At 39.1% G+C, this 20,112-nt stretch overlaps 2 protein-coding genes across 2 annotated transcripts in view; both read right to left on the bottom strand.

Annotated features, from left to right (window-relative positions):
- LOC145554427 (uncharacterized) overlaps positions 1 to 20,112 on the bottom strand; it is a 61,589-nt gene that overhangs the window by 35,131 nt on the left and 6,346 nt on the right. The gene's annotated exons all lie outside the window — the stretch shown is intronic.
- On the bottom strand, positions 12,779 to 20,110 carry LOC145554308 (tripartite motif-containing protein 16-like). Its single transcript, XM_081613863.1, has 5 exons — positions 20,106 to 20,110; positions 19,648 to 19,821; positions 16,942 to 17,115; positions 13,783 to 13,829; positions 12,779 to 13,635 (listed from the first exon to the last, which is right to left on the bottom strand). The coding sequence occupies exons 1-5, from the start codon at positions 20,108 to 20,110 to the stop codon at positions 13,109 to 13,111; spliced, it is 927 nt and encodes a 308-aa protein (XP_081469989.1). The 3' UTR covers positions 12,779 to 13,108.

Here is a 20,112-nt window from a genome sequence, read left to right as displayed (position 1 = left end):
GTTGTACAATGTAAACACTTTCAACTTTAGGGAAAACTGAAAAATGACCTCAGATCTGGAAAACAAACTTTAACTGAGATGTTACTGAAGCTTGATGTTCAGTTGATCCAAATCTAAAGCTGGTCTGCAGGGACGACTTTAGGGTTTGTTTGTTTCCACTAGATCCAGACCAGAACCTGGAGAACATCTACGCTGGAAGCAGAGCCACAAGCTAGAAAAAGATCCAGGTTTCTATCCAACCTGAACACAGGAAGTCCTTTCTTCTTCTGCTGCAGCTGAGAAGGTCCTGCTGCAGAACTGAAGCCACACAGTTCCTCCTCCACAGCAGAACAGAGGAGGTTCTGGAGGAGACCAGGGTCCACATCTGGACTCAGAGTTCTCCTGAGCTTCAGCAGAGCTGCTGGCTTTGGTTCTGATCCGCCTCTGTTCTGGTGTCTGATCTTCAGAGACGATCTGAACCGACCCATCAGAACTCAGTGGAGGAGGAGGAGGAGGAGGAGGAGGAGGAGGAGGAGGAGGAGGAGGAGGAGGAGGAGGAGGAGGAGGAGGAGGAGGAGGAGGAGGAGGAGGAGGAGGAGGAGGAGGAGGAGGAGGAGGAGGAGGAGGAGGAGGAGGAGGAGGAGGAGGAGGAGGAGGAGGAGGAGGAGGAGGAGGAGGAGGAGGAGGAGGAGGAGGAGGAGGAGGAGGAGGAGGAGGAGGAGGAGAGGAGGAGGAGGAGGAGGAGGAGGAGGAGGAGGAGGAGGAGGAGGAGGAGGAGGAGGAGGAGGAGGAGGAGGAGGAGGAGGAGGAGGAGGAGGAGGAGGAGGAGGAGGAGGAGGAGGAGGAGGAGGAGGAGGAGGAGGAGGAGGAGGAGGAGGAGGAGGAGGAGGAGGAGGAGGAGGAGGAGGAGGAGGAGGAGGAGCCGTGATTCATCTCTCTGCTGTGGAGACTGTTTGTCACTGATTCACCTTCTTGTCGCCTGTTTGGGTCTTTTTTCCACCTGCATTAAAAAGCTGCTGATTCATGTTGGTATTCAGTCGGCACTATTATTATTCCAACATCATGATGGTCCAAACCCATCAGCTCTTCTACTGTTCTGGCTGCAGACGACTTCCTGGTTCTGAGGACGTTGAGTCTGTGAAAAGCTTTAAGACAGACAGACAAACATGAGAAACTTTCCTGAGGAGATTCAGAGTCGGTGGAAGAAGGAGAACCAAACAGAGACGATGTGATGGATGAACGGTGGATTCTGGCTCCTGAAGCTGTAAGATTACAGTGTGATGAGAATCTGAGAGAGATTCTGATGAGGACAAAGATCAGGATGTCGACCCGACTGCAGCCATCAGTCTGATGCTGGAACAGAAGTCAGAGTCATCAGGGAACAGCCTTCAATTGATCCAGCTGTGTTACGATCAGTTGATCAGAATCTGGACCAGAACCAGGCCTGTGTGTTCTATGCAGGAAGAGACTGGTGTGTTCAGTGTTTCTGTGCTTTGGACCCTCATCCATTTTACCTCAGAACATGAAACGAAAAATCTTCCCTTTGAGTTCAACGCTGCAGAAACTAAATGTAGAAACGGGTCTCAGAGGATTCTGACAGACTTTAGTCCAACTTTATCTCCTTTATAAAATGAAGCACAAAAACTGTTTTTACTATTTACTTTAAAACTAATCTGTAAAAAACAAAATAAAAAACCAAACCAAAACAGTTGTGCGGATAAAACCAACCGATTTATTTCAGCTCTGGCACCAGAAACACAAAGCATCTCATGTTGTTCTCATTGTGTCCAACATGCTCAACATACAGGCATCGACACGCACAGCGATAAAACAAACGAGTTCAAACTGGAGGCATCAGAGAAACTCACACAGACGCGTTTCCAAAAATAAAACCAACTTCAGGACTTTCTGGTTTGTTATTCAGACATTCAGCAGCCGACAAAACCTCACAAACAGGAAGGTTCAACAGGCACAACATGAACGCAACATAATGTTCAGGTTTCAAGATGGCAGATGTGTTGAAAACAACCAGAAACAAAATCAAATATAAAGAGTTAAGCTAAAGGTAGCGTTAAAAAATATAAACAAAGAGCAGCGATGCAGAAAACTAACCGTATCAAAGATTTTCATGATTACAAGGCATTGGTTCCACAACTGGTCATGCAACATATATGTAATTATTTATGGAGATTTAAAAGGAATTAAATCTCCACGTCTTTTCCTCCTTTCTGAAACATTAAAAGATGCTAACAGAGTTAGTCTGGAGCTCATTTGGTGTTTTTCTGATTTACTGAAATTATTCTGTATTTTCATTATTAATATGCAGATTATTGTTCAATTCTCCAACACAGATCATTTGAGCCAATCTTGGCATGTGAGGTATTCCATAGAATTGCTGCTGCAGCAACAAGTTTGTGTTTTTTTTAGCAAACTTTGAGTCACACCTAAATAAAACTTATTGCTCCCAAAAACAATAAAACAAACTAATATTTTTTAGTAAGTGTAGTAATGAAGCCAACAATGAAGCACAGTGGTGGTAAAATAATGATATGAATTAATTTATAAGAAGAACATGTCAGTAATTTAAACAAAAAAAACTTTAATGCTTGTTGGGTGAAAATCAACACAGAGCAACTTAATCATCCACAGGGAAAATTTATAACATATAAATTGCAGATAGATCGAAGTTATGAAAACTTTTCTGATGCAAATGAGGCAAATTAGGCACCAAAACTGATTTATTTCATTGAGACAGAAAAATGGGAAAACTTTGAGTCACTCCAGTCAGCATTGTGCTAGCAGATATGAAGGCTACCGGCTTAGCAACAATGCTACATTAGTAAATAAATACTGTAGAGTTATTATTGTTTGCTATTCAAATAAAATTTAGTGTTAATTAAATGTATCCGGGTCAGTTGCCCCTCTGGAAATTCATTCAACCATCAGCTAAAAACGCATCGATATTTTGTAGCAAAGCCATTTAACTAAACTATAAACTTTTTTTGAAGTATTTTCTATAAATTTAGGAAATAACTGTCACAAACATCCGTCGGTACCAAACAACCCGGCGTCTACAAGACAGTTTGTACTGGAGAAAGTCTGGCATAAAAAAACAAAAAATGGCAAAGAGACAAAACGGAACGGCTGCCTAACTGAGCATTTATTATTTTTTCAGCTAAGATGGACATCCATAGTTAAAACATTAAATTTTTTACACCATATGACGAATCAAACAATGTAGGTTTAAATTAATTTACTCCAAGCTCTGATGTTTGTGTAAAAAAAAAAAGCCGGCTCTGCTAAACTAGCATGACTATGAATAAAATAAGTTAGTGAGGCAGATAAAGATAATAAAATATACATAGAATTGCTTAAAATAAATATGCAAAACCTTGAGCTGATGTTGATACATTACAATATCTTTGAAGCTAACTGTGTAGCACTGAAGCTACATTAGGTATAATGATGCTAACTGAGGTTCATTCACTTTAAACTTCAGGTTCCTTTGTGCTGGAAATTAACTGTAGCTATAAAGTGTACAGATGACAAAACAATGCCAATACTAGTCAATTTTATGTCATGCTAAAAAATGCTAGGTGGCTATGCTAAGTTAGCCTTTCTTTAGCATGCTAGTGCGTTCTGATCAGAAGTAAACCAAATGAAAATAAAGCAAAACATAAAAACTTTATTTTTTAGTTAAAATTAAAAGTAGCTACTGTTGATACGTTAGCATCCTGCTAGCAGTTATAAAAGCTAACTGGCTAGCATTAATGCTACATTAGCTAATGAGTCTTTTGTATCCACTGTTTAAAAAAGTAAATAAATGTTAACAGAGGTTTAATTTTGGACGACCATTTGTGGTGGATGTCCACAATAATAACACAACAAAATATTTATTACAACATATCAAAACAAAGAGATGGTTTAGTTGCATTGGATCTTAAAAGTGTGGACAGCCTGTGAAAATTAAAGTTTTCTTATTTTTGATGAACTGCTGAAAAATATCTCTATTAACTGTAGAAACATGATTACTGTGAACACAGATTTGAGAGCCACTGTAATTTATTTTCCGTTTTCACAAGCAAAACATTGTAGGCTAAGCTGGGTTAGCTTGATTTTTTATCATGTTAGTGAAGTTAGCGAGTATGAAAAACATATTCACAGAGCAAGAAGTAAAGCAAGAAATATGACTGAAGCTGAAATACTTCCATAAATTAGCTAAAAAAGCTTTGATTAATAAAAAATAAAACAAAGTGGTCACAAAAAGACACCACAAACAGCTTCATGTAGAGAAACGCTGGAGCCGCTCCATGTTTGTGTCAGACTCCCAGTAAAGCCCGTTAACACAAAACACATTTGGCACATGTTCAGTAAATGTCTAAAACAAAGCTTCTCTAATGTGTGGTTGGTACCGGTCCGGAACAGAGCGGAGAGAAACAAAGGAATATAATTTAAACACAGTGGTCCCACTAATCCTCAGTGTCGTCCAGGATAAAAAGCTTCATTCTCACAGCCTGGCATTAAACTCGTTTTAGTCCAGATTTGACCCAAAGTTGGACCTTTTCCTGCGGTGAAGCCGTGAACTGAGGTTGGATTTCTGGTTCTGACAAACGGTGAAGCAGGAGCGTGCAGAGTTTAATTCCCAGGCTGCAGGTTTTCGGCGAGGCACATAATGCGTCTGACAGCGATGACGGCGCCCCCTACTGGTTCAATTTGCTCCTCAAGGCTGACAGGCGGAGGCTGCGATGCCTCGGATTTCCACTAGAGGGAGCTGCAGGGTGTTAACTGTCAGAGCTGCAAACAGGAATGACTGAAAGATGAAAGTAACATGCTGAGGACAGACAGGGAGAAAAGTAAGAGACGGAGGGGACGTGAGGAGGACAGAGGACGGAGCAGCGTCTCCGGGTCTAACATGAGCATCTTTTCGGGTCGGGCGTTCCCTCGCCCAGCTTGGCAATGTTTTTATTTGTGGTAAAAACTCAGTGAAATGTTTTGTGGTAAAAACTCAGTGAAATGTTTTGTGGTAAAAACTCAGTGAACTGTTTTAATCGCCACTTGCCCGTATTTGTCGGCCAGCTCCTTTGCCTGTTTCTCCTGAACTTCCCGCTGGTCGGCCAGGTTCGCCTTGTTCCCGACCAGAACGATGTCCGGGTTCTCGCAGTAGGCGTTGGCCTGCAGCTGGCCTGCGGTTCGGTCGCCACGGCAACCAGGCGGCGCAGCAGAGTACGGAGAAACGTGACGTTAATTCAGACGTAGCAGCAGTAAAGTGACGATTGACCTCAGATAGATCAGATTTATCAATTAAATTCCTGAAGTTTGGAAAAAAATCAGGAGTTTTTCACCAATTTGCTCTTTGGGTTTTGATTCTTCAGAGCCAACGGCGGCCATCTTGGTTTACAAACGTGTTTTTACAGCTTCTGTTTTGATTTTGAATTATTCAGCAAAATACAGAAGGCAGATTAAGATTATTATTCACAGAAAAAAGTTGAAGTAAAACCAGAATAAACTCATAATGTTACCAGAATAAATTAATGATTTTATAACTGTGAGAAACAACAAAAACTTTAAATTAGGAATGTTGAACATTTTCTGAAGTTCCTGCTAAATCAAAACTTTATCACTAAATTTTCCCAGAATTGAACAAAAGTCCTTACAGTCAACTAACTGAACTTTTTCAAAAATATTTTCTGTAAAAAAATAATTAATTAAATCAGAAATTTATGAGAAAATTTGAGATTTTATTTTTAAGCCATGTCGCCCAGAACTAAGAGCAACTGAGGAATTTAGATTCATACAAAAATAAAAGTTTGATAAATTTAAAGAAGTAAAATAACAGCAAAATTACAACATGAAATAAAATCCGATCCAAAGAAATATGAGACTGAATAATATAAAAAATGTGGAAAATAAAACTGTAAATAAAAGTTAGGATGTGAATATTTATGGAGTTTATGTGAGCAGTGATGGTTCTGGAGGAAGGATCTGAGTTTATGCTGATTTCTGCACCGAGGATGGAGATGATTTTACTCTAGTCCATCTCTTTCCTGAATAAATTCATAAACTAGAACATCAACTTAGTAAAAATGTCTTAAAATAGATCTATAAAAATATTTACAGGATATTCCTGAACTATAAACTGAAATATTAAACCTCTGATGAGTTTTAAGCTCTGCTGGGTCAGATGAATGTTTCATACTCATCCAGTTGCGAACGTTGAGGAAGCTCTGCTGGCTGGTCAGGTCGAACATCAGCAGGAAGCCCATGGCGTCCCTGAAGAACGCCGTGTTCAGGCTGCGGAACCTGCAGCACGAAATCAAGACGGACAGACATGATGCTAGATGGCCTAATAAAGCTGCAGCACAAAATCAAGACAGACATGATCCTACATGGCTTATTAAAGCTGCAGCACAAAATCATGACAGATAGACATGATGCTAGACTGATTATTAAAGCTGCAGCACAAAATCATGACAGACAGACATGATGCTAGATGGCTTAATAAAGCTGCAGCACAAAATCATGACAGATAGACATGATGCTAGATGGATTATTAAAGCTGCAGCACAAAATCATGACAACTTACCGTTATAAAAAAAAAACATTAATCCGCTGTCATCGGTGGCTATGCTAACTAGCCTTAGCATCCACAACATGCTACGCTAGCTGTACGTAGCAGAGAAAACGGTGGGTTAGTTATTGACAGCGCTAAGACCCGCCTCCTGGCACTGATTGGTTGTGTCGAGAACAGGGTGAAAACAGAGGAGATCAATATTTTTACAGATTTTTTGTGTTTTTATAAACTGTCAACAAAAATTTAATATATGTATTTTAAAAGCTGCTGGAGATTTAGAGGTGGAATAAATTCATTTTACTGATTCAGAGGAAATGTTCCAGTTCTTCACTCGTTGTTCTTTATTAAATCTTTTTCTGGTTAAACTGTGACATTTGAGTTCAGTTTGCTGAATGTTTATTTTTTATCTTTGCGTATTGGGGCAAGTCTTCCTGTATGTTGATATACCTATAAGAATATTAAAACGGTTATCATTAAGATCTTACATTGACATAATGGAATATACACTTGTAATCAGAGAAGATTAGAACAAATTACAAACCTTTAACTACTCCTGTCATAGTCAATATTTTAGCTGTGGATGATACTGACTGAGGGTCACTAAGATTGGTGTGCTGTCCACATTCTGTGCATTCAGTCTCTGATGGGATCAGATGTTTGGGGAACCCATTGAGAGCCTTGGCGTCTCTATTGATGGTGATAAGACTTTCTGGAAGATCAGCAGGTATTTTCTTCTGGTAAATCAAGTACTTGATTATCCTCTCTGCTGCTTCATCAGTAATGGAACCACTTTCCTCCTGACATTCTGATACTGTTGTCGTCCCACACATAACATCCTCCTCTGAATTTACTGCCGCTTTGAACATGTCTGGCATTTTTTCAAAGAGATGCCACTTTGCTGTAGCCTTGTGCGTACAGGATCTGTTGCCCTCTGTACATGCACAATGCCAGGTATTATTTTCTTTGTCATAAGTGACAATGACCCTTCCAAGTCTGCTGAAAAATGCGGTTTTAGGTTCAAAGACAGACAAATGAAAAGTTGTTTCCGTCCCACTGACAAAAAGAAGAAATGAAAACGGCGTATTATTTGATAGGGCCTCCCGCTGTCTTTTCAAAAGTTCTTCTTTTCTTTGAAGACTGAACCATAAGTTGTCAACCAGGATGTTGAGGGTAGATTCAGACAGAGGTTCTTCTGAGTCTGTGGCGCGTGGACAGAAGCGTAATGACTGAATGTGTTCGCACTCAAAAGGCAAAATCCCACTTCGCTTGGCAAACTGTGCATTCACATTACACCTGTCAAGCTCACATTCTGATCTGTGAAATTGTGACCAGGTGTTTTTTATTACATCAATAGGTTTTGATGGACCATAAAAGGATTTCTCAACAGCAAAAACACCTTTTTTGGCATCCACACACTGACTCCTTAAATGACGTTTTTGTGAAATCAGCTCCACATTTCCCAGGTGTTTTCTTTTCAAATGAATACGAAGATTTTTTTTTCTCAAGTGAAGATTGCATATTTCACATGTAATTATGTCTTCTGAGCGGACAGCAGCTTGTGTTTCCTGCATGTTGGTAGCTGCTGGCTGGACAGGAGTCTGTGCTGATGCACAGCTGGACACCATGTTAAAAGTCATTGTATGGTTCAACAAATGATTCACAAACCTATCCCTTCTGTCGATGGTTAAAAAAACCAGTATGGGCAATGAAAGTGAGATGTGCGTCTACAGGGTAGGCCACATCTGAAGATTTGGAATTCTGCAGTGACAAAAAGAAATTAATATAATTAAAAACAACATCTTTTTAAACTATGGATACTTTTAAACAAGAAATGGTTCATTTCCACTAAAAATAGAGCAAGGACACAGTGTAATAGCTACAAACATAAAACAAAAATGTTAGAACACATCAGAATATATACAAATGATTGGTTTAAAAAAAGGCATTTTTGAAATGAATCACTTTACATTCTTTAACATTATTGTTCCAGTTTTGTAGGATTCAACAACTAATTTTAGGAGTCACAATGGCTTCCAGGTAATAAATCCACTGCAAACAATTAAATATGTTTTGATATATATATATGGACTATTTTGTCATACGTTATACTCTTATTTGAGTAGATTTTGTTGATATGCAACCTAATGCGAGTAACTTCACAGAATGAAGAACATATTTTAACCCATAAAAAAACACGACGCACAGATAAATGTTGTTTGTTAGATTTCTTCTAACCTTAATTTGTTGACTTATATTAATGTTTTTAATTTTTGTTTTTAAAATACCTAACAGTGCACATAACTTCATTTTTATTCATGTCTGCAGAAATAAATGAGTAATATTAAATTGCACATTATGATCGGTAAAACCATACTTAATAGTAGACATTTCACCAAATACTGTTACTCTTACTAGTGTTTTTGCAGTTATTTACTACTAAAATATATTGAAGTAGAGGGTACTACACCCACCTATGATGGCAGCTTTTAGTTTATAAAAAGTATTAAGACTTTCCAGAAATGTTGATGTACAAAAACATATTTCAAAAAGGATTAACCTTTTTCTAGTGGTTGTTTTATGATAAAAAAATAAAAAAACCACTAGAAAACTGTTGATGTAAATAAATAAATAAATTGTAGTGTAAGTGTAGTTTTACATACCGTTATGTTGAACCGTAGCTGTACTTGTTATATGGTTCACTACCTTGAACGACTCATCGGCACTGTATGAGCAAAGGGGACAGCAATATCCATCATTCATGCAATACGGAAGAATCTTCTCGCTGTTCCGAAGGTTGCAAATAGAAACGTGGATCTGTTAAAGACAATAAAAAACAAAGTTTGAGCATAAAATACACTTCTCAATTATACATTTTATCTACTTTTCTATTTTTATCTAATGGTGCCCTGCAGGGAAATAATTACCTATGCTACATGCTAAATTTAACTTTACCCTCAATGAATTACGAATTTCAATAGTTTACAGCTGTTTATTATATGTTCAACCTCATCTAGAAAAGCGTATTGATTTACTGTGTGAAAAAAGTTTTAAGAAGGTAAAAATACCTTTTGCTGACTTTGTGCCTTTTCCATTTTGGATCGTGTGCCGAACATGTGGAACAATGAAATAACCTCTCAAACGTCTTTCAATCGACATCTCAACCCCGCTACTTTAAGGTATTTATACTAGCAATTAGGAAAATGGCGCCCCCTTCACTTCCGGAGTGCAATAGTCCCATTTCCAAATAAGGTATGGGACTGACAGTGGTCCGTCCCGCCCTTTTCTGTTTGCTGCAGCGAGGACCTTCTAATCAGAGCCGCACCTTAACAGTGTAATTCAAACTGAAAGTAAATGTAACGGATGTTGCGTAACTGATGATGTCACAGCTCATGTGGTTTGTAGTTTCTTCTTTCAGAGCAGCAGAACCAGGAAGTAGAAGGTCTGCAGTGAAATCAGAGGCAGGTTGATCAAATCTTCATGAGAATTTACTTAGTTTAGACCAGGGGTGTCAAACTCCAGTCCTCCAGGGCCGCTGTCCTGCAGTTTTTATATGTGCCACAGGTACAAAACACTGGAATGAAATGGCTTAATTACCTCTTTCTTGTGTAGATACGTTTTCCAGAGCCTTGCTAATGACCTAATTATTCTATTCAGGTGTGGTGCAGCAGAGGCAGATCTAAAAGTTGCAGGGCAGCGGCCCTCCAGGACTGGAGTTTGACACATGTCGTTTAGACCATGATGACTGTACTGATTATTGTAGAAAAATTAACATCGATATTTTAGTTTATTTAGCATTTCACACAGAAAAAAATTGGAAATGCCTACAAACTAAGTATTGGTATAAAATATTTACTAATTAATATTTAGGTTCAAAATTTTTTTTTCCAAATTAAAATTTTATTTTCAAATTCCATATTAATTTTAAAAACTACATATTTAATGACCTGTTTTCATGTCTGGTTGTTCAGTCAGACGCTCCATCATGTTGTCATGTTTCAGTTTCTCCTCCATTCAGCAACAGTTATTGAACAGGTTTAATCCAGTTTAGTGTAATGTGAACAGGTTTAATCCAGTTTAGTGTAATGTGAACAGGTTTAATCCAGTTTAGTGTAATGTGAACAGGTTTAATCCAGTTTAGTGTAATGTGAACAGGTTTAATCCAGTTTAGTGTAATGTGAACAGCAGCTGTGATGCATCCCAGCAAAGGTAAACAAAGGTAAAACAAGGCGATCGACTCTAAACCTCTAACTTTTTAATGTCATTTAATCAATCTGTTGCCGTGGCAACCGCTTGCGCCCCACAAACCAGCAGAGATTAGTTAAAAACACAAAAGATTCAGTCCATTAAGATATTAGGTTTTCAGGCTTCATATTTACTGCTGCTCATCAGGGTCTTTGAGTCCCTTTTTATTTTTGTAAGGGAACCGAAATGCACAGAAATGCACACACCTTGTTTAAACAATAATTACTGAGATTATTAATTTTGTTGGGCCATTAATTTGAAGACGTTTTGTTGATTTTATACTTAATAAGATGTATTGGATCAGAGGACGTGCTGGTCTCAACATGCTGGAGGCGTTCAGTTTGTCACCTACTGCCGAGATCAACTCAAAACTTTCCGCGATCGTAATTGAGCCCTATTGATTAAATATGACTGTAGTTGGAAAACAAACATCAGCGGTAGCTTACCGTGTAACGTCTGGGCAAGCGGAGGATCCTGGACGGACAGCAGCGGTGCATGTCTTAAAAATGGCCTCCGATGCAGATGTCCAAGGCTCTCCACTCTCATTCTTTCAGCTCAATGCTCCGTAGAGCTGCCTCTGGATATTGCAGTTCACTTACGATATACAGTAAAGTTGCTCCTTATAGTTGGATCACAGCTGGTAGCTACGAAGGTGTCCCGAACCTTCAATCGTAAGCCAACTTCAGCGGCCGCTTCGTCCAAACTATAAAAACTCCCGACGGTGAAGCTCTGAGTCCATGAGAGCCGCCAACTCAAACACGTTCTGTCTGAGCTGCCACACGAGAACTAAAGTCAACAACACTATTTTCTAATGAAGTTAATGAGCTTCAGCTTATTGATAACCCGTTAGTAGGTCGCCATCTTTCTTGAAGCAAAGTATGGGTGTGACGCTAACCAACCAATTGGGGAAGTTGTAGCCTGATGACGTGCCTCTCCTCATTTGCATTTATTTTTTCCAAGTTTTGCGGGGAAATAGAATGTGATAAATAAGAAAATAAGGAAATGCTAAATGAATAAGGGAAATTGGAAAATGGGAAAAGTAACTATTTTTCAAACAAATGTTAAATGAAAAATAGATTATAGAAAAATGGGTAAATAAAAAAGGGATATGAGAAATTGATTAATGAAACTGGGAAATAGAAAATCAGGTTAATGGAAAAAAGAAAAAATAGATTAATGAAAAATGGGTAATGAAAAATGGGTAAATAGATAAAAGGATAAATGAAAAATTGACAAATGAAAAATAGATAAATGAAAAATAGATAAATGATAAAAGAGAAATTGAGAAAATGATAATCTGAAAAATAAATAAATGAAAAATTTGGGTTAATGAAATAGGGAAATTGAAAAGGGGTTAAATGAAAAATAGATGAATGAAAAATGGGTAAATGGATACAGGGATAAATGAAAAATAGATAATGAAAAAGAGAAATTGAGAAATTGATAATATAAAAAATCAATAAATGAAAAATTGGGTTAATGAAAAAGCTAAATTAAAAAATGGTTAAATGAAAAATAGATTAATGAAAAATGGGTAAATAAAAAGTAGATTAATGAAATAAGGGAAATTGAGAAATTGATAATATGAAAAATAAATAAATGAAAAATTGGGTTAATGTAAAAGCAAAATTATTTATTTAACAATTTTTTTATTTATTTCACTCATTTTCTTCATTTTTTTATATATTTCACCCATTTATTTATTTATTTAATTTTGGCTGAAACGGCTCTCCATAAAGCCCAGACCTCTTTTATATGCCTAGTAGATGGGGATGAATTAAATAGATTAACAAACTGAGAAATTATGAAAAAATATTTTTAATGCAATATTTAAATTTGAACAGGAAAAGAACAGAATGAGCAGAAATGAACCAAATGCAGAAGAAGAAAATTGTTTTTATTTCTCTAAAACACATGAAGAAAAACTGCAGCAAATAAAGAAAACAGATTTAATATTCAAATCTGACGAGTTTATAAAATTAGGAGCCGACAGAAACAGAAAATGTTCAGTGATTGAGAAAAACTGATCAACATTTCAATGAAATCTGATGAATAAAAGGAAAAAATAAGAGAAACAACATCTTGATATTCAGTGTGAAGCTTTGACTGGAAACAAACAGGAAAACATGAGGAAACTGGAATAATCCTGGAATAATCCTGTTATAATCCCAGCATCCATCTTTAAAGGACTGGAAGAAGAACAAGATTCCAAGGACTCGATCAGAAAAGTTTCACCAAGAAATAGATTGTAGAGACGAACTATCTGTTCAACAGTGAGAGATTTTCTCTGACAGGATTAAAATATTTAGACTCAAATCAGCAAAGAAACACTGAGGAATCAGAACTGGACAACCTAAATCCAGGAATCAGAGGTTCAGTGAATGTGGTGTTGAAGGTGTGGAGGTGGATCAGTGAGTCAGAGGAGACTCTGTAGAAGGACAGAATGCCAGCAGGACAGTCCACATACACTGATACTCTGTGAGAGACAGAGGAGGAGGAGAGAGGTGTTTCTATGTTATTGTGCCTCACAGAGTAACCATCATTAAAGCATCTCAGACTCCAGGAATGATCATTTCCTCCAAAACTACTGTATCTACTGTCTCCTTTCCTCCTGATTCTTCTGTAACTCACTGATATATAAACTCCTCCTCTCCACTCGACCTCCCAGTAACAGCGACCAGTCAGACCAGTTCTACACAGCAGCTGATGCCAGTGATCAAATCTGTCTGGATGATCAGGATATGACTGAAGCTCCATCCACCTGTATGTCACCTTCCTGTTGTCTTCAGACAGTTTGAGGTTTCTGTTCACTGTGTTTGTGTCGATGGTGAGTTGACAGGAATCTGATGGAGAGAACAAACACAATCCAGCTGCAGTTATTGATCATTTATTGATCTTTGATGATGATCCTGAATGAGTGATGTGACAGTTTGAAGATGGTTGAATGTGAGCTGCTTTGTTGTCATGAATCAGATGAAAAACACACTTACACTTCCTCAGACCTGGTGTCAAGAATCGGCCTCCAGCAGGCTCCACCCTGAAAGGAGGAGGGGGGTCAGACCATCAGTCTCTTTCAGCAGCAAACATGGACATTACATGTCTCTCAGACACACATTGTCCTCCACTGAGACAGGAACAGTCCAACATCTGGCCTGCAAACTGCAGTGGATGTAGGAAGGACAGTTGGTGCTGCTGCAGCACAACTCATTTCTCCAAACACAGGAAAAGCTCCAACAGAGAGGAGAAAGGAAATCCCTCAGTAACAACCTGAAGAAACTCACTGAAGCCTGAAAGGACATCAGGAAACTAAGGAAACATTTCTGGAAGCTCAACCTGATTTAATAATCACCAATAAATCCAATCAATCTAAACTGATCAACACCTGGATACCTGCTCCATCCACACTCCCACACACAGATGAAGGAATGAAACACTAAACAGCCCTGCTGCTGAAAACCTGCTGTGGCCTCACTGTAATATCCAGAAATACAAACATTAAAAAGGAGAAGCTGCATCACATTCAACAAAGAGTTCAACAAGAACCAAAGATTTGATCTCTGAGCTCAGACTCACAAACCAGGGAGAGGCTTCCATCAACACACACCTCTGACAAACACCTCCAACCTTTCAGCACTTCTACTTACAAGCACCACCAGGTGGCGCTGCACGCATTTATAATGAGACCAAGAAGAAGAAGCTGCCTAAACAGCAGCTCAGTAAAGATCTCTCCTCTTTCCAACCTGATTCAGTCCATGAAGCAGAACATCTCTGCTGCTGCAGCAACAGGAGGAAACTTCTCCAGCTCTCAACTTCAACACTGCTGGGAAACAGATCAGGGAGGAACAGCCTTTTCTCCAGGCTGCCTCCTGCTGACTCTAGCGCCACCTACTGGCTGTTCACCAGAGCTGGAGAAATAACTCAAATAATGTACTTAAGTAAAAGTACAAATAAACAGACAAAAATATTCTCTAGTAAAATAACCCCATTAACATTTTTACTTGAATAAAAGTAAGAAAGCACTTACTTACTTGGCTTTTAAAAATACTTAAAGTAGTAAAAGTACTTGCTGAATGTATTACCTAATACAATATTATTAAGTGTTTCTATCATATTTAATTTTAATACATCAGCCGTTTAATGAACTATGCTGCAGATAAATCAAGTTTTATTGTGTTTTCTCTCTGACAGTTTAGATCTAGATTTGTGATTCTATGCATCAGAATCTCAGGATGACCTGCGTCACTCTAGCAGTCCTTAACTACAGTCATTTTCAATAAATTAGAATATTTATGAAAAGTATTTCAGTAACTCAGCTCACAAGTTAAACACATCATACAGATTAATTCCCCACAAACTGTTTTATTTGTTAATGATGATGATTTGTTGCTTACAGCTCATGAAAACATGACATTTCCAATCAATTTATAGACCAATAAAAAACCTTAATGCAGAAGTTTGGGTCTGATGAAAAATATGTTTAATATCTGTTTAAGTTGTTTTAAAGAGCCTCATTGGAACCATAGTCTAATTTATTGAATTAAATATGAGATGGATATTATTGGCATTAACTCAGTAACCAGGATGTGGAGGAGTTTAACGTTACTGGGACATTCATGGCAGGAGACGCTGCGCTCCACGCGCCCCGACCGCAGTAATCAATGCTACTGCCAGTTCATGCTAGCTTACAACTATTTAATGTGTTTATTTATTACAGTTGATTTAAACTAGAAGCTGGTAAGATTACATTAAACTTCTCTAACCTGAATCAGTTTCACACCCAAAACTCAGACAGCGTTTAGCAGCTTAACTTACCTCAATATGTTTTTACAGACGATGAATTTTTAAAGCTAGCAGTTCATGCTAACAGGGAGGCAAAGGTGGCACCAGAATCACTGATTACTTTCAAACTAACAAACAAATCAAAAAAGCTCAATGCGGCTTGGATGTAACGTGTAACGCAACGCTTTATAGAAATGTAGTGAAGTAGAAAGTACAGATACTGTAAAATGTAGTGGAGTAAAAGTAGCCAGGATTAAATCTACTTACAGATCCATGAAAAATGTCCTTAAGTTCAGTAACAAAGTTCTTGTCCCAACAACCAGGATCAGGTGAAGGACCTCTGCAGTCCATGATGCTTCCTCTCCCTCTTCTAAACCATCTGATGGGCTGATATCATCCCTCTACTTTACAAATAAAAGGTTTTTCTTTCTCTATTATGATTCCATTACTTTCCTAAATGGGACGTCAGAGAAGTGAATCTGGAATCTGATTGGTCGGATGGATATTTCCCTGGTTTTCCAACATGAAGGGTTTCTGCCTTTTTCCAAGACGTTGGTAATTTTTCCCAAACTTTATTGAACAATCCCAAAAGCTTTCCCAACTACTGAAAACCTAAACACATCAGTCTTTTCTTGGAGCTGAACTCTAAAAGGTCTTATTATTGTTTTTAATTTCTACCACGGTCAACAGAGAACAATTCTACTTTCTCCTCATCATTCACTGCAATTCTCCATTTCCTCTGGAAAACAATGGATTTCCATTCTCTCCTGATTCCTCTCATTCATTTGATAATTTTCCAGATGTCGCCCCCTGGTGGAGAACAAACTACTAAATGGATAAAATTGCTAAACTTTCACTTTCTTTGCCTTATGAATAGTTTTCTTCACTTTTTATGTATTTTATATTTTATTAAATCCTGAAAGTTGTGAGTTTTGTTAAAAATCTTTATTTTTCTCTCTTAACTTTTAAACATCCATCTGACCAACATGGAGTTACTTTTCTTCTCATCTTTGCTCCTTGGGGCTGATTGGTCTGGAGCTCCATCAAATATTGTTTTAAAGTCCTTTCTGTCATCAGTAGATCATCATGGAAATCTAACTGAACTTCACTTTTATTCATTTAGTCAGATTCCCTATTAAACTCTATTAAATCCATCCCACTCTTTAATTTTCCTTGTGAGCCGTTCTTAGTCAGGAGAATATTCCAGAAAACTGGGTAATGATCTCTGCCTCCAGATGAGGCGTCTAAATATTTAATAATCAAACTAAATATTCTTCAAACTAAACATTTCCCATCAGACTGACTAAAGACGTTTCTCCTCTTCCTCCTCTATCAGACCTTCTCTGCTCCTGCAGCAGGTTCCTCCATACCTGAGAGCTTCCAGTCTCCAGTCTGGATCCTTCAGTCCAGCCGACAGCAGCTTCACTCCTGAGTCTCCTGGATGATTGTAGCTCAGGTCCAACTCTTTCAGATGGGAGGGGTTAAAGGTCAGAGCTGAGGCCAGAGAAGCACAGCCTTCCTCTGAGACCAAACAGCCTGATAAGCTGCAGACACACAATTCATCACATGATGAGAAGATGAGAACATTGAGGTAGAGCCCAAGGTCTGAACTGGACATTTATAGGAGAGGAAAAAAGTCCATAAATTGTACTTAACAGGTCAATGGAATTAAATAATAATAACACTGTAGTTTTTGTGGATAATAAAAATCAACATTTATCACATGTAGAACAGATCAGAATAGAAACATCCTTTGTTGATCCACAGCAGGGAGTTCAGGTTTACCAGCAACAAGTTTAGGGTAAATGGAAGAATCAGAAGTTCAAGAAAAGGTAAAAACAAAAAATAATAGGAGGCTGTACAGTAAAGACACATTTACAACAGAGGAATGATAATGCTGGATATTTAATAAAAACAGCATCAGTTTGAAAGACACATGAAGGTGAGTAGAGCAATTTATAATCATGTATAAGAAGTATATATTTATGTTAAAACAGCTATAGGCTATTTAAAAGAAACCTAAAAAGACTCCCTGTAACAGTCAGGATGTAATTACTGAGATTGTTGGAAGCAGTTCTGGCTAAAAAGTCTTAACAACTGCTGGGAGGAAGGATCTGCAATAATGGTCATTTGTACACCTAGGATGCAGCAATCTGACAATAGGCCTGTCACGATGGAAAATTTTGCTGAGCGATTGTCTAAAAAATTATTGCCATAAACGATAATATTGTTTAAAAGGCCTTTTGAAATTAATTTAATTGAAATTATGTAATAATGCATGCTATTTCCTGCCATAGATAGATACACTTTATTTTGAAAAGAACACATAGCACTGGAACTAATAAACTAAATAAACAAAACAACCAAAAACAAAAATAAAATTGATTCTCAGTTTCCTCTTTGGGCTGCCACCTTATTGTGGTGGAGGGGTTTGAGTGTCCCAATGATCTTAGGAGCTATGCTGTCTGGGGCTTTATGCCCCTGGTAGGGCCACCCAAGGCAGACAGGTTCTAGGTGAGGAACCAGACAAAGTCCAGCCCGAAGACCCCTTATGATGGAAAATATCTTTGGATCTGTTGTTCCCTCGCCTGCAGGTGGGTCACCGGGGCCCCACTCTGGAGCCAGACCAGGAGGTGGGGCACGATGGTGAGCGCCTGATGGCCAGGCTTTTACCCACGGAGCCCAGTCAGGCTCAGCCTGAAGAGGAGGCCTTGTGGGGGGTTCTCTGGGAGTATGGGGTACTGGGCCCTTTGATACGGGCTGTCAGGTCCCTATATGACCGGTGTCAGAGTCTGGTCCGCATTGCTGGTAGTAAGTCGGGCTCGTTTCCAGTGAGAGTTGGACTCTGCCAAGGCTGCCCTTTGTCATCGATTCTGTTCATTACTTTCACAGAATTTCTAGGCTCAGCCGAGGTGTTGAAGGAATCTTTTTTGGTGGACTTAGAATCACATCTCTGCTTTTTGCGGATGATTAGGTCCTGTTGGCTTCATCAGGTCGTGATCTGCAGCTCTCACTTGAGCGGTTCGCAGCCGAGTGTGAAGCGGCCGGGATGAGGCTCAGTGCCTCCAAATCCAAGGCCATGATCTTGAGCCGGAAAAGGGTAGAGTGCCTTCTCCGGGTCAGGGGTGTTGTCCTGCCTCAAGTGGTGGAGTTTAAGTATCTGAGGATCTTGTTCACGAATGAGGGAAGAAAGGAGCGGGAGATTGACAGGCAGATTGGGGCAGTGTCTGCCGTGAAGCGGGCGCTGTACCGGTCCGTCGTGGTGAAGAGAGAGCTGAGCCAAAAAGCGAAGCTCTCGATTTACCGGTCGATCTACGTTCCCACCCTCATCTATGGTCATGAGCTTTGGGTCATGACCGAAAGAACGAGATCACGGGTACAAGCAGCCCAAATGGGTTTCCTCCGCAGGGTGGCTGGGCTCTCCCTTAGAGAGAGAAGCTCGGTCATCCGGGAGGGACTCAGAGTAGAGCCGCTGCTCCTCCACATCGAGAGGAGCCAGTTGAGGTGGCTCGGGCATCTGGTCAGGATGCCTCCTGGACGCCTCCCTGGTGAGGTGTTCCGCGCACGTCCCACCGGGAAGAGGCCTCGGGGAAGACCCAGGACACGCTGGAGGGATTATGTCTCTCAGCTGGCATAGGAACGCCTTGGGATTCCTCTGGAGAAGCTGGAAGAAGTGGCTGGGGAGAGGGAAGTCTGGGCCTCCCTTCTGAAGCTGCTGCCCCCGCGACCCAACCCTGGATAAGAGATCATCACAGAACTTCTGGAGTGAGTTTGCTGCACTGAAAGTAAAGTATAGTATTACATGCCCCACTTTGCAGTTTTGTATTTGTTAAAAAAGTTTAAAATACCCAAAAAAATTTTTTCCACCTCACGATTGTGTGCCACTTCTTGTTGATTCTTCACAAAATAATACAAATTTTAGATCTTTATGTTTGAAGCCTGAAAAATGGCACAAGGTTGAAAAGTTCAAGGGTGTCGAATATTTTAGCAAGGCACTGAACTTTTAGCAGTATAGTGTTATCTCTTAGCAGCTAGTGAACAGAAATCTGGCATCACCAGGACTGAGATCATTTTACCTGAGAGTTTCCAACTTGCAGTTTGGACTCTTCAGTCCAGCAGAGAGAAGCTTCACTCCTGAATCCTGCAGGTTGTTGTTACTCAGGTCCAGTTCTCTGAGACTGGAGGACTGGGAGCTGAGAACTGAAGACAGAGCTTCACAGCTTCTCTCTGAGAGGTTACAGATACTCAGTCTGAGTAGACAGAAAGTAAAATCTGTTAAAAAGTTAATCAAAATGAATGTTTTACTTCCAGTTGACAATGTTCTTGGAAAGATTTAAGGAACTGTTTCATTTAAAACATCTTTATGTGTCTTATATTACAACTACACTGAACCGGTTGTGTTGTGAAATGGTTCAGTCTATAGTTGGCATGCAATTTTTAAGACCTTATCTAAAAATAAAAAAGAGGCTGGCAAGAAAACTATTAAATACCACAATGACCTAAGTTCTGCTGGAGTCTTGCTCCTTGAAAATACAACATCA

The sequence above is a fragment of the Poecilia reticulata genome, chromosome 12, assembly GCF_904066995.2.
Source record: "Poecilia reticulata chromosome 12, P_reticulata-male-v2, whole genome shotgun sequence".
Classification (NCBI taxonomy): Eukaryota; Metazoa; Chordata; class Actinopteri; order Cyprinodontiformes; family Poeciliidae; genus Poecilia; species Poecilia reticulata.
This window is presented reverse-complemented; position numbering and strand designations above follow the sequence as displayed.

What these genes read in the sequence shown, in the direction of transcription:
- LOC145554308 (XM_081613863.1), bottom strand. An exon ending in TGCAAGTTGGAAACTCTCAG is followed by an intron (nt 17,116 to 19,647) that starts GTAAAATGATCT and finishes GTGTGTCTGCAG; the next exon opens with CTTATCAGGCTGTTTGGTCT. An exon ending in TGGAGACTGGAAGCTCTCAG is followed by an intron (nt 13,830 to 16,941) that starts GTATGGAGGAAC and finishes TCCTCCTTTCAG; the next exon opens with GGTGGAGCCTGCTGGAGGCC.